At 37.5% G+C, this 13,384-nt stretch overlaps 1 protein-coding gene across 1 annotated transcript; it reads right to left on the bottom strand.

The window, feature by feature from the left end:
* Nucleotides 1-1,045: 1,045 nt before the first annotated feature.
* On the bottom strand, nt 1,046-11,105 carry LOC107469542 (uncharacterized). Its single transcript, XM_016088912.1, has 7 exons — nt 10,535-11,105; nt 2,957-3,073; nt 2,430-2,905; nt 2,075-2,351; nt 1,789-1,972; nt 1,442-1,697; nt 1,046-1,321 (listed from the first exon to the last, which is right to left on the bottom strand). The coding sequence occupies exons 1-7, from the start codon at nt 11,103-11,105 to the stop codon at nt 1,046-1,048; spliced, it is 2,157 nt and encodes a 718-aa protein (XP_015944398.1).
* Between the last annotated feature and the right edge of the window lie 2,279 nt (nt 11,106-13,384).

Here is a 13,384-nt window from a genome sequence, read left to right as displayed (position 1 = left end):
TTAGTCCTCATCATGGCGGTCATGGTGGAGAGTGGTATGGGTCCGGTATGGGAGATGGTTTGGCCCATGGTGACAGGGGATTTGGATCAGGGCCGCTCGGCGATTACTTCGTTGGTGTCCCCGGTGACGACCACACACTTCAGGAGAGTCAGCCATAGGTTAGTCCGGGGACGCTATGTTCAAACTTGCTGGCCAATGATGCTCTTGATGCGGATTTCGGCGGGTCACACTTCCTAGATGAGATCAGTGCCATTATGCAGGAGGATGATGCGGCACTTCGATAGGTTCAGATGACGGGAACACAGGCACCGTTAGATGTCGATCTAAACGAGCCTCCTTTCGTGCCTGCTCCTGACTATTTTGCATTGGGTGGTACCCCTCCTTCCGCCTATACTGCTGGGTCACATTCAGTTTCCAAACCGACTAGGGCACCCATCCGCGGAGAGTCGGTTCCTTCAGGGTCTTTCTCACGACCGTTGCCAGTCCAAACTAGGCCACTTACACAGGCAGACCCGGATGATGACGAGGATGACATCGAGGATGAGGAGCCGCTCGTCCGGAGAGGCCAAAGGACACGGGTTCCCCGTCGTTGCTTCACCAGTTCGCACCTATTTAGATGATTTGTTTATGGTGTATGACTTATTTTTATGATCAGTGTTGTATTTTAACTTCCTTTATTTATTTTAGTTATGTATGTGTAGGATCCGAGTTGTATTTTCTTATTTATGTTACGTACCTTATTGCTTTATCGTGTATCCGTTACTTTGGAAATTGGTGTACATTGTTTATTTAAGTTATTTAGATATTTTGGTTATCATGTATCATTTACTTTGAAGATTGCATTATTGCCTTATGTATTTGTCGGAGATGTGATATTTCACTTCAGAAACAGAACACATTGATTAATTAATAACCCACGCAAAGTACATCACATTAAGTTAAACAAATTTTCTCACTTAGCAACTTCAAGTAACACACCCTAAAACAGTGGACTCTAAATACAAAAGTGAAATCAATGTAATAATAAAGCTAACAATACACCTACTCATGTCCCCCCCGTGTGACTTGGTCCTCTGACCTGTGGGCAACCCTGACGTGTGTGTCCTGATTGCCGACAGAAGCCACATCTCTTCAGCCTGTTCGGATCCGCCTCGTCCATAGTAGTCTGTATCCTGGTGGACTTGGGACGTCCCTTGCTCGCACGCCTTTTGTTGGGGTCTGGTATCACTGTCATCCCATCATATGATGGCCAGAAACCCTCAGGAATGGGAGGTGTGAACCCCATCCGGTACACACTGAACACGGAGCTAAGACGATACACCTGTTGCACATACGGCTGCCAAGTTAGTCGTGAATATACACATCATGCCAGGGCGTGAGGACACAGGAAATGAAGTTCCTAAAAGTATCCGCAATCACATGTCAGAGATCTGAGTGACACCCTGTAGTTACCGAGTGAGAACAAATCAGTAGGAGTCATCTCCGAGATAGTGAACTCCGAGTTATCTCTGTCGTACAAAGTCACCGTGAAGCACCTCGCCGTCTTCATATTGGCATCTATACACTTCACCAGGTGTTGACTGAATTGTTGTCTGCTACGCAGCTGGGCCTCAGCTTCCCTCCCCTTACAGATGAATAGTTCGGCCAACCTCCCATAAGTTGCTTCACCAGCGAGTACACAGGGAGATTCCTGACCACTTCAGGATTGAATTAACACACTCGGAGATATTTGTCGTCCTGTGCCCAAATCTTTGACCCTCGTCCCAATGCTGTGTCCACAATGAATACTCAATCCGGTTCGCCCACTCACACATGGCAGGGTCTTCAGACCGCAGAATATCAAACCAGTAATTGAACTCCACCTCGGTTTTAGCATATGCTGCATTCACAAGAAGCCTTCTTGCGTCCTTGCCCTTGAAGGTCAGGGCAAAATTTGCTGCCTCATGTCGAATGTAGAATGCATGGTAGGTAGCTGAAGGTAGCCATCATCCGTCCAGAGCCTTAAGTGCAGCCTTGATGCCATTATGCCTATCTGATATAACCAGCAGACCCGGCTACGGGGTCACATGCTGACGCAGGTGGGAGAGAAAGAAGGACCAGGACTCGGTATTCTCACCCTCAACCAGGCAGTGCAAATAGAACAGGTAGAATGTTGGAGTTCCCGTCTTGTGCAATCGCGACGAGCAACGTTCCCCCATACTTGCCATACAGATGGGTGCCGTCAATACTGACCAACGGCTTGCAATGACAGAAGGCCTCGATACATGGTGGAAATGTCCAGAACAGTCGGTGAAAATAAGCTTGCGACTCGTCCACCTATCCCCCAACTCGAACAGGGCTTGTCCTAAGGACTGCAACAGTACCAGGCATCGTCAGCTGAACTCCTAACACCCACCTAGGAAGCTCATTGTATGACTCATCCCAATCACCATAGATGTGGGCAATGGCCTTCTGCTTCGCCAACCAGACCCTCCTGTACGTAGAAGCACCTTGATGTTGATGGATGCATCAGCTATAACCATTGGCATGATAAATGCCGAGATCACATGATAATCCAAACTCATGTGGTCGCTGGAGATGGAGGTTGCAAGACACGTATGTGGTCCATTATACCGTTTGACCTCCCAAATGCCCTTGTGCTGCCGGACACTAAGTCGAATCAACCATGTGCACCCATTCCCAAACTCAAAACACTTCCCAACATACCGGCGATAGTCAGACTCCACCACCTTGTACTGTATCCCACGTCGGATGCTGTACGTCTTCACACTTAACACGACCTCATCTTTATCCTGAAATTGCTGACCAACCTGAAACTCTGTTAGACCTGCAGACACTTCGCCATCTCTAGCACCAAATCCAGCAGGCTCCCCAGGAACCCCCTCTTGCCTCATGGCATCCAAGTCTAAAGATAAAAAGTGCGGAGGATACTGTTATGTGCCAGAGCTAGAACCACCTCCCGCCCCAGCAGGCTCACTCGCTCCAATATCATCACCACTATCATCAACAATGATATCCGGCTCCACATCATTATCGTCTGGATCATCCAACAATGCATTGACGATCGGATTTTCTTTCGGTAAAGAAATTCACAAATATAATCGCGTTGAAAGTACAGTTTCTAAACAAACAGAAAATCCTTTCATACAAACATTTGGTTGTCACAAGTAACAAACCCCTTTGAAATTGATAACCGAAGTAATTAAACCTCGAGTCGTCTTCTCAAGGAATTGCAGGGAGGTATGATTTATTATTAGTTATGGAAAAAGGTGTGTTTTTGGGGTTTTTTAACGTATAAGATAAAAAGCAAAAATAGTAAATGGCAAAAGGAATAAACTAATAACTAGAAAATCTCTTGGTAAGGTATGAGAATTGGAAATCCTATCCTAGTTATCCTTATCAGGTGTGATGAGTATTGTCCATTGCTCCCACTTAGTTAACCCTTACTAAATAAAGGAAAGTCAAGTGGACAATTAATTTGATTCCTCAAGTCCTAGTCAACTCCTAAGGAAAGACTAGCTTTAGAGGTATCCAAATCAACCAGCAACTTCAAATATTAATCAACTGCTGAGTTTGATAACTCAAGTGTCACCAATTACTCAACCAGATCCAAGAGAGAAAAATCCAAACTATTTATATAATAAATAAAAGAAAGCAATCATAAGTCTGACATACCTCAAATTGAATTAATAAAGATATCAAATGTAACATGGAAAAGTTCATAAATTTGTTATAGCATGCGCGTCACCTAACTTCGGGCAGCTATAACAAATTATGAATCGTTGCGAAGCCCCGGATGTTAGCTTTCCAACCCAACTAAAACCGCATCATTTGGATCTTTGTAGCTCAAGTTATGACCGTTTAAATGCGAAGAGGTCTGGCTGACAGCTTTCGCAATTCCTTTAGTTTCTTGTATTTCTTCCACTTTTGCATGCTTCCTTTCCATCCTCTAAGCCATTCTTGCCCTGTAATCCCTGAAATCACTTAACACACATATCAAGGCATCAAATGATAATAAGAGAGTATTTAAATAAAAGAAAATAAAAGCCAAAGAAGCATATTTTCAATCACAGCACAAAATCAGGAAGGAGAATGTAAAATCATGCAAATCGTATGAATAAGTGCATGAAAGATTGATAAAATCCACTCAATTAAGCACAAAATAAACTATAAAATAGTAGTTTATCAACCTCCCCACACTTAAACATTAGCATGTCCTCATGCTAAGCTCAAGAGAAGCTATAAAGGAGTGAAGCAGAATGATAGAGAGTATGAAATGCAACCTATCTTTGTGAATGCAACTACATGCAAAATGTTTCTACCTACTTGGTTAAAAGTAAATAAGTTCTCAAAGACAAATATAAATCAAATTCCACTAATTCAAATTACACAATAAAAGACAAGTAAACTTGTAAGAAGGTAGCTCATGAAAGCAGGGAACATAGAATCAAGCATTGAACCCTCACTGGTAGTGTATGTGCACTCTAATCTCTCTAGTTTATAGGGTAATTCACTCTACTTTTCTCTAGTCATGCTTTCTAAACTTTGTTCTTCATCTAACCAATCAACAAATATTTAGTATACCAATGCAAACATCATGAGGTCTTTTCAAGGTTGTAATGGGGCTGAGGTAAAGGTAAGGGTATATGTATGGGCAAGTAAGTTATAATATGAATCTTTGACTAACCTAAGCTATCACCTAACATACATACATTCGATATAACTTCTAAAATCATGCCTAGCTACCCATAATTCCCACTTTTGTATCACATACTCATGTATCAACTTTTCTTTTAATTTGTGTCACATATGCATTGATCTTTTATTAACTCAACATTGGGGTAATTTTATCCCCTTATTTATTTATTTATATTATATATATATTTTTTATAGAGACATAAAAACTAAAATAACATACCAATGCATATGAAATTTTTAATTTTCTGTTTTCATGAGTAGGTACCCAAATTTTCCAATATTCAAAATTAGAAACATGATACATTCCCTTATTAACCCATGTTCCCACAGTTTCCCCACACTTAGTTGATGCACAACCTCTATCTTAAGCTAACCAAAGATTCAATTGGGATATTTAATTTATTTTTCTGCTTAAGGCTAGTGATGTAGTAAAATATTAAACAAATGGGGATTAAAAAGCTCAAAGTGGCTAACAAAGGTAATTTAAAGAGTAGGCTTATTTGGGATAAATGAGCTAAACAAATGATGGCCTCAATCATATGCAAGCATGTAAATACACTAATAGTGGACATATAGAATGGAACAAAGTAAAGATTGCAATCATAGAGAAAAAAACACACAAGAATAAAAATTTATGGTTAAATAATGTAACCATGTAAATAAGCTCAAAATCTCACAGGTTGTGTGTTCTAACTTTTAACTATGTTCCAAATACAACTTCCAAACAAGTTTAGCACAAAAGTTTTGATTTAAATTAGTGAAATATTATAAAAATTTCTTGAAAAAGAAAATATTACTTCAACCAAGTAGTGACTAAATGCATAAAATCAAACAAACATGCAATCAAATATGCAAATGCAATAATGAACAAACAAAGAAAATAGAGTATTGGTGTTGAAAAGAGAATAACTAACCCATGGAGATCGGTATCGACCTCCCCACACTTAAAGATTGCACCGTCCTCGGTGTATGCAAAGATGTGCAAGTGGACGGGTGGTCCAACTGATGCTTATTCTCTAAAGATTGTGCGGTAGACTTGTTTACTGCTCCAGTTAGAAACTTTTCTTTTTCCCTCTTGGTGACCAGCCTGAAAGAGGAGAAAAAAGAAAGGGACAGAATCCACAAGCAAAGATATGAAAAGAGATAAAACATATGTGGCTTGTGCCAAAGAATAAGGTGTTCAAGTACATGGTAGCTACAACATGTAAGTGAGAAAATAATAGAAGCACATGGCATGTCAACTAAATAGCAAACAAGTTAAGAAGCACCTAAAATAATGCAGGAGATATGCAACAGATGAGTAAGAAGATTTTAACACCAATGTAAAAACAATAAATATAGAAAAGAAAGGGAGAAGAAGAGGAAGAAGAGAGGAAGGAAAGAAAGAGGAAAGAGTAAAGAGAGAAGAAGAAAAAGAATGAATAAGATGAAGAATGGAAATAATAGAAGAAAGAAAAGAAGGAAGAAGAAAGAATTAAGAAAGGGGAAAGAAAAAGATTAAGAAAAGATAAGATAGTTGGCACTGGGATGGATAAGTTGTGCAGCGCAAGTGACGCGGACGCGTGCGTCACGCGATCGCGTGGACTGCGCTGGACTCATGTGACGTGGATGCGTGGGACGCGCGGTCGCGTGGTTTGGTTGGTGCTTCCAGCACCATTCCAGCAGCATTCCAGCACAACTTTCTGTCTAAATACATTTTTACGATGATGTCACAGGTCACGCGTGCGCGTGGGTGACGCGGACGGATGGGGGCTGGGTTTTGCAATTTGCGCGAATGCGTCAGTGACGTATTTGCGTGGGCCAGTTTGTACCTATGGCACGCCTCCAGCCACACTCCTGCGTAACTCTCTGTTTCTTTTCTTTATTGTTGCGAAGGCACTATGATGCAAGTGCGTCAGCGACGCTGGCGCGTCGCATGCCTTAATCTCCCTCATTTTTTTTATAATGCAGTACGCAGAATGCAATGCTTAATATGAATGCTATGCATGCTTCCAGGTTCAATCAGAACTCAAAAACAGACTAAACTGAAAAAGGAACGATCATACCATGGTGGGTTGTCTCCCACCTAGCACTTTTAGTTAAAGTCCTTAAGTTGGACATTTGGTGAGCTCCCTGTTATGGTGACTTATGCTTGTACTGATCCAAGAATCCCCACCAATGTTTGTACTTCCAATAGCCTCCGGGATCCCAAACTAGGCGCAGAAAGCCTTCAAGCAAGTTAAAGCAAGTGACAATGCCTCACGAGTGTTAATTGTTGGAATGAATTCTGGGGTCCCAAACCTTGCTTTTGCACCCGTCTTTGTGTAGATAATCATGATTCCATCCGGGTGGCATGCAATCTAAATTCTCACTACAGCGACCAAACAACATCCTCGACCCATTCAATTGAGCTCTGCACCAACACTTGTATTCTAGTGCAGAATGCGGAACCTTAATGAACCTTGCATGACAACTCTTACCACTTACCATCTTCCTCTTACTATTAATGCCACAAAGAGCTCTAAGCTAACCATCTGTCTCAAGTAGTCCATATTCAAGTGAGAAATTAAAGGTTAAGGATAGGTATTTTATCCACTTGAATGTTGTGTTGGACAGTAATGGCCTTGGGAGAGGTGCTCCGAATGAACTTGCAAGCTCCACTCCCTTGTGCTCTTCTCTGACAGCTTCCACCTCTTTGCAATCTTCTTCAATATCAGCCTCCTCCTCTTGGTAGATTTCTTCCAATTCAATCTCTTCTTCATTGTTCACCAAGGGCATGGGAGGTTGTGCTTCCTCTTCCTTCATCTCCATGTCAAGTCCAATGGGAGAGGATTCAAATGTAGATAAGAATTCATCAATGATCGAATCCATCTCTTGATCATCCCTTTGGAAGTCTTCAATCATGAGATGCCTTGGAAGTTGTACACCCTCCTCAACATCAGTTTCAAACATCTTTGAAAGAGGCTCTATAACTTGACTTTCCCATGGAGGGTTAGCATCTCCTAAGTCTTCAACCACTTCTTCCTCTTCAACGGCAGGTGTAGCTTCTTCCAATTGTTCCAATACAAAAGCGTGTTGCTCACTGTTCACCAGAGTTTCTAGCTTCTCCATCATGCCACGTTCTTCAGTAGATTCTCCACATGAAGCCATGGGGGTTCCTTGAATGTCCAAACATCAGGAAGGTAGTCGATTTATCGCTTGATCCAGTTGTTTAAGTATAAAATTGTACTCCTCCTTGATGGTTTCTTTTGTATGACAACTCCCTTCAACTACTCCTTCATCTGCAAAGGTCTCTTCTACCTTCACCTTTAGTGCCTCCTCTAGCTCCTTGTGAAGTATGGATTCGCGAAGATGATCCCTTCTCTCCTGTTCCATGTCAATAGCAGCATTGTGATCATTTTACTCTTGGATTGATGGATGTGGGTGCTCTTCCATAGATGGTGGTGATGGGATGAAGAGATCATTCTGTGCTTGAGATGGAAGTGCATTGGAGCTTGAGGGTTGGTCCATGCGGGATATAAGATTTTGGAGTGTAGAGGTGAGACCAATGAGAGAGGTAAGTGTGCTCTCCATGGAGGTTTGGAGTGGATAGAAGGGTTCATTTTTTTGGAAAACATGTTCATACGGAGGTGGTTCTTTTTGATAAGGATATGGAGATGGTAGATATTGATGTGGTGGTTCTGGGTATGGTTCATATGGTGGTTGGTGTGGTGGATAAGGATTAGGGTCATATGGAGGTGAGTGGTGTAAGGGGATTGTGAGTATGGTGGTTCAAGGTTATGTTGAGGATGGGGTTCATAGGCATATGGTGGTGGTTGCTGATAATCCAAAGAGTGCTCACCATAGCCGCCATCTTGGTATGCATCACAGAATGGTTGTTGATAGTCCATTAGAGGTGGTTGTTGCCATGAGGGTTGATCAAGTCCTTGTGGCTCCTCCCATCTTTGATTGTTCCAATCTTGATGCATGTTCTCATTGTAGTCTCCTCTTTCTGCAACATAGTTGTAACCAAACTCATAGCCAAAGGGGTGAGAGTTCATAGTAGTAGGAGAAAAATAAAAACAAAAACTAATAAAAAGAAAATATTTTGAAAAAAAGATATGATTTTTGAAAAAAGGTCAGATAAGATTTTGAAAAAGATAAGATAGGATTTTGAAAAAGATATGATTTTTGAAAAAAAATATATTTGATTTTTTTGAAAAATAAGGTAAGATAAGATAAAAATATTAAAATCTGGATTTTTTTTTCGAAAAAATCAATTTAAAAGCAAATATTTACAATAACCAATAATAAGGCACACGTTTGCAATTTCCTGGCAACGGTGCCATTTTGACGATCGGATTTTCTTTCGGTAAAGAAATTCACAAATATAATCGCGTTGTAAGTACAGCTTCTAAACCAACAGAAAATCTTTTCGTACAAACGTTTGGTTGTCACAAGTAACAAACCCCTTTGAAATTGATAACCGAAGTATTTAAACTTCGGGTCGTCTTCTCAAGGAATTGCAGGGAGGTATGATTTATTATTGGTTATGGGAAAAAGGTGTGTTTTTGGGGTTTTTTAATGTATAAGATAAAAAGCAAGAATAGTAAATGGCAAAAGGAATAAACTAATAACTAGAAAATCTCTTGGCAATGTATGAGAATTGGAAATCCCATCCTAGTTATCCTTATCAGGTGTGATGAGTATTGTCCGTTGCTCCCACTTAGTTAATCCTTACTAAATAAAGGAAAGTCAAGTAGACCAATTAATTTGATTCCTCAAGTCCTAGTCAACTCCTAAGGAAAGACTAGCTTTAGAGGGATCCAAATCAACCAGCAACTTCAAATATTAATCAACTGCTGAGTTTGATAACTCAAGTGTCACCAATTACTCAACCAAAGTCAAAAGGAAAAAATCCAAATTATTTATATAATAAATAAAAGAAAGCAATCATAAGTCTAACATACCTCAAATTGAATTAATAAAGATATCAAATGTAAGATGGAAAAGTTCATAAATTAAATTGGAAAAATAAATAAAAGGAACATTTAACCTGGAACTCAGAAGAAATTTAAAGTTGAAATAATAAGAAATCCTAAATCCTTTAAGAGGAATCCTAATCCTAAATCCTAAGAGAGATGAGAGAGCCTCTCTCTCTCTAAAACTACATCTAAATTATGAAAAGTGAAATATGAGTCGTCTATGTTGTGTTTTATGAATGGATGCATTCCCTCACTTAATAGCCTCTAATCTATATTTTTTGGGCCGAAAACTCGGTCAAAAACAGCCCAGAAATTGCCCCCAGCAATTTCTGGTTCGTACAGGTCGCGGCAAAGTGACGCGGAGGCGTCGTCCACGCATTTGCGTGGATTGAAATTCGCAGATGCGATGCATGCGCGTCATCCACGCATCCGCGTCACCTAACTTCAGGGCAGCTGTAGCAAATTATATATCATTAGGAAGCTCCAGATGTTAGCTTTCCAACCCAACTGGAACCGCATCATTTGGATCTCTGTAGCTCAAGTTATGAACGTTTGAATGCAAAGAGGTCTGGCTGACATCTTTGGGAATTCCTTCAGTTTCTTGTATTCCTTCCACTTTTGCATGCTTCCTTTCCATCCTCTAAGTCATTCTTGCCCTGTAATCCCTGAAATCACTTAACACACATATCAACGCATCGAATGATAATAAGAGATGATTTAAATAAAAGAAAATAAAAGCCAAAGAAGCATGTTTTCAATCACAGCACAAAATCAGGAAGGAGAATGTAAAACCATGCAAATCGTATGAATAAGTGCATAAAAGATTGATAAAATCCACTCAATTAAGCACAAGATAAAATATAAAATAGTGGTTTATCATGCATCTCCAAGACCAGTCGGTGCAGCAGACTGTAAAGAGGTCGGCACAAAATCCCCTATTCCAACCTCGCCGCCTCCACTATCGTTGGGATCAAAAGTGAACGAAGGGGAGGCGACAGGCTGGACCGGAGGTTCATACACAGGGACGGAGGAAGATGCACCAGTAGGTTTGGAGCTAGAATCGGCTACCGTGCCTACAGTGGGAGTATTCCGGTTCGAACCCCCCGAGCTGGATACCACATCAACCAACTTCGCCAATAATTCTGGTGTCTTAACTTTGGGAAACTGCCGACGACAATGAAATATGACATGCAAGTCCTCAACACTCCCGATCGTGAAACAATCATACTTCATGATTTCTTGCAACACCAAGATTTGAATGCGATAGAAAAACTTTTTAACCTGTTTCACGCCTTCCAGACCAAGTTTCTGTAGTATAGAATTAACAAGGTCATCACAGCTCATCGTAGGCCTCATGAAAATACTGAGAGGATTCTTATCGGTAAACTTCACACCGGATCGTGTTTTCCTCTTAATCGATCCTCTGTGGTGAACCAACACTACAAAACTCTCCTCACTAGCCATTTTTCTACTCTAATGAGATCAATTCACGTTCACACCATATATATACACCTCTGGTCCTTTATAATTCGAACCAGCCTAATTCGAACTATACATTGTGTAATTCGAATCAGCCTGTTTCGAATTACTTGGGATTGCGTGTTGGGGAGTAATTTGAATCACACTGATTCGAATTACTGTGTTTGTGTAATTCGAATCAGATTGATTCGAATTAGTGTGTGTGTGCGTTTGTGTATAATTCGAATCAAGCTGATTCAAATTATGTATAAATGGAGTTCAAATTTAGCTGGTTCGAACTACATAGAAATGTGCATTGGTTGATTCATGAACCAAATTTTGGTTTGGTGAATTTGTGTAAAAACTTCCTCATCTTGGCTTAATTGAGTGTTTTGCTCCTCTTTTTTTGTGTGTGTTTGGATTATAGAAGTTTGTATAAAATTGAGTTTATAAAATTAATTTTGATGAAAAGTAAATTTGTATTAACATGATTTATACTTAACAATTTTTATATTAAAATAAATTTTAGTAAAATAAATATTATTTAAATTATATTACTTAAAATTATTTTTAGATAAAAAAATTATTAAAAATTAAAAGATATCAATTTAAATATTTTTTTATATTATTTTACGTTTTAATTTAGATGTTTAAATAGATCTTATTAATTAATTTTATAATAAAATTAATATCTATTAATTAAATTAAAATAACATATAAAATTTAATAAAATATAACTTATATTAAAATAAAAAATATTTTATTACTTATGAATAATTTTTTATTTAATTTCTCTTTTTAAATAGGATCATAATATGTATTATAAAAAAATTACAATAAAACATAGTATACGAGCATTATAATTATAAAATTCACAAAATTGAATAGAAAATAAAAAATTTCGACTAAAACAAAAATATTAGACATAAAGAACACTGAATAATAAAAAAATTAATATAAACAAAGAAACAATAAGAATAGCAAAAAATAATAATATANTAGTACTATCAGTATTTTTTAATTTAGTATTATTTTAAACTATAAATTTTTATTATTTGTGATTTTATTGTTATTTATAATTAGTTTTTTATTTATTTTGTCCTTTTTGATAGGATCATAATTCATATTATACAAAATTTTGATAATAAATGTAATATATATAATAATTACAATTATAAATTTTACAAAGTCGAATAAAAAATAAATTTTTTTATACAAAATAAAAATAGAGGACACCAAAAAATAGAAAAAAATTCTATGAGAAACAATAAAAATTTTATAAAACCAACATATATAATATAAACAAAAAAAATATAAAAATTAAAATATGAAAGAATACTAAAAATAATAAAAAAAATTAAAATTTTCACTTTGTTGGTAATTAAAACAAATTTGAAAGATTTTCGAAGAACTAGAAAGAACTACTATGAAGCCATGAAGGTAATGGTTACTGTATCTTTTTATACAAGAAAATAAGGGGTAGAGTTGGTAAAAAAGAAATAAACTTTTTTATCTAATCTCCCAACTATAACCAGCCACCATAAACATAAACGTCAGAAGCAATAAATTTTAGATTCACGTGAACGTGCATTCAGAAGCAACAAATTTTAATTTCACAAGAAAATGAAACGTTCATGAGACTCAAATGAACTTCTCTCTTTCCCAACACATTTCCCAAACACACCCATAAACAGCATAATAGAATTTTGTGGAGTCAGACTCCGATTGTGAGTTGGATTTCAATAGAGTTAATTGGACCTCCAATATTTTGTATGTGATAAAATTAATAAATATTGGGTCTTTAAATGATAGTCCAAAAATACTAACGAATTATAGTTTAAATGATATAATTTTTTTATTTTTAACTAAAAATTTTAGGTTTAAGTCTCACTCCTAACTAGAAAAAAATGACAATCTAAAAATGGTTAACTATTAAAAAAACAATAATAAAAGAAATTTGTATTAGCCTGATCGAAAAAAAATTGTATTAATTAAATATTAATTAAAAAGGTAGACTGTTATTATGTATGACTTGATTGGTTTAGGACAAAAGATTTAATAGTGCAACAAATATATTTGGAGACTATTAAATAATTCTAGTAATAAAATATATATTTTTTAAGTTTTTTAATATTTGTCAAATAGTTTTTATTTAATTCTAAGAGTAAAGTATTAAATTGATCTTCTACGTTTGGATGTAATTCTGTTTTGGTTCTTACGGTTTAAAGTGTCCTATTTAAATTTAAAAAAGTTTTATTTAGGTTAAATGTCGTGAGGTCAAAGTT

The sequence above is a fragment of the Arachis duranensis genome, chromosome 10 (assembly GCF_000817695.3).
Source record: "Arachis duranensis cultivar V14167 chromosome 10, aradu.V14167.gnm2.J7QH, whole genome shotgun sequence".
Lineage (NCBI taxonomy): Eukaryota > Viridiplantae > Streptophyta > Magnoliopsida > Fabales > Fabaceae > Arachis > Arachis duranensis.
This window is presented reverse-complemented; position numbering and strand designations above follow the sequence as displayed.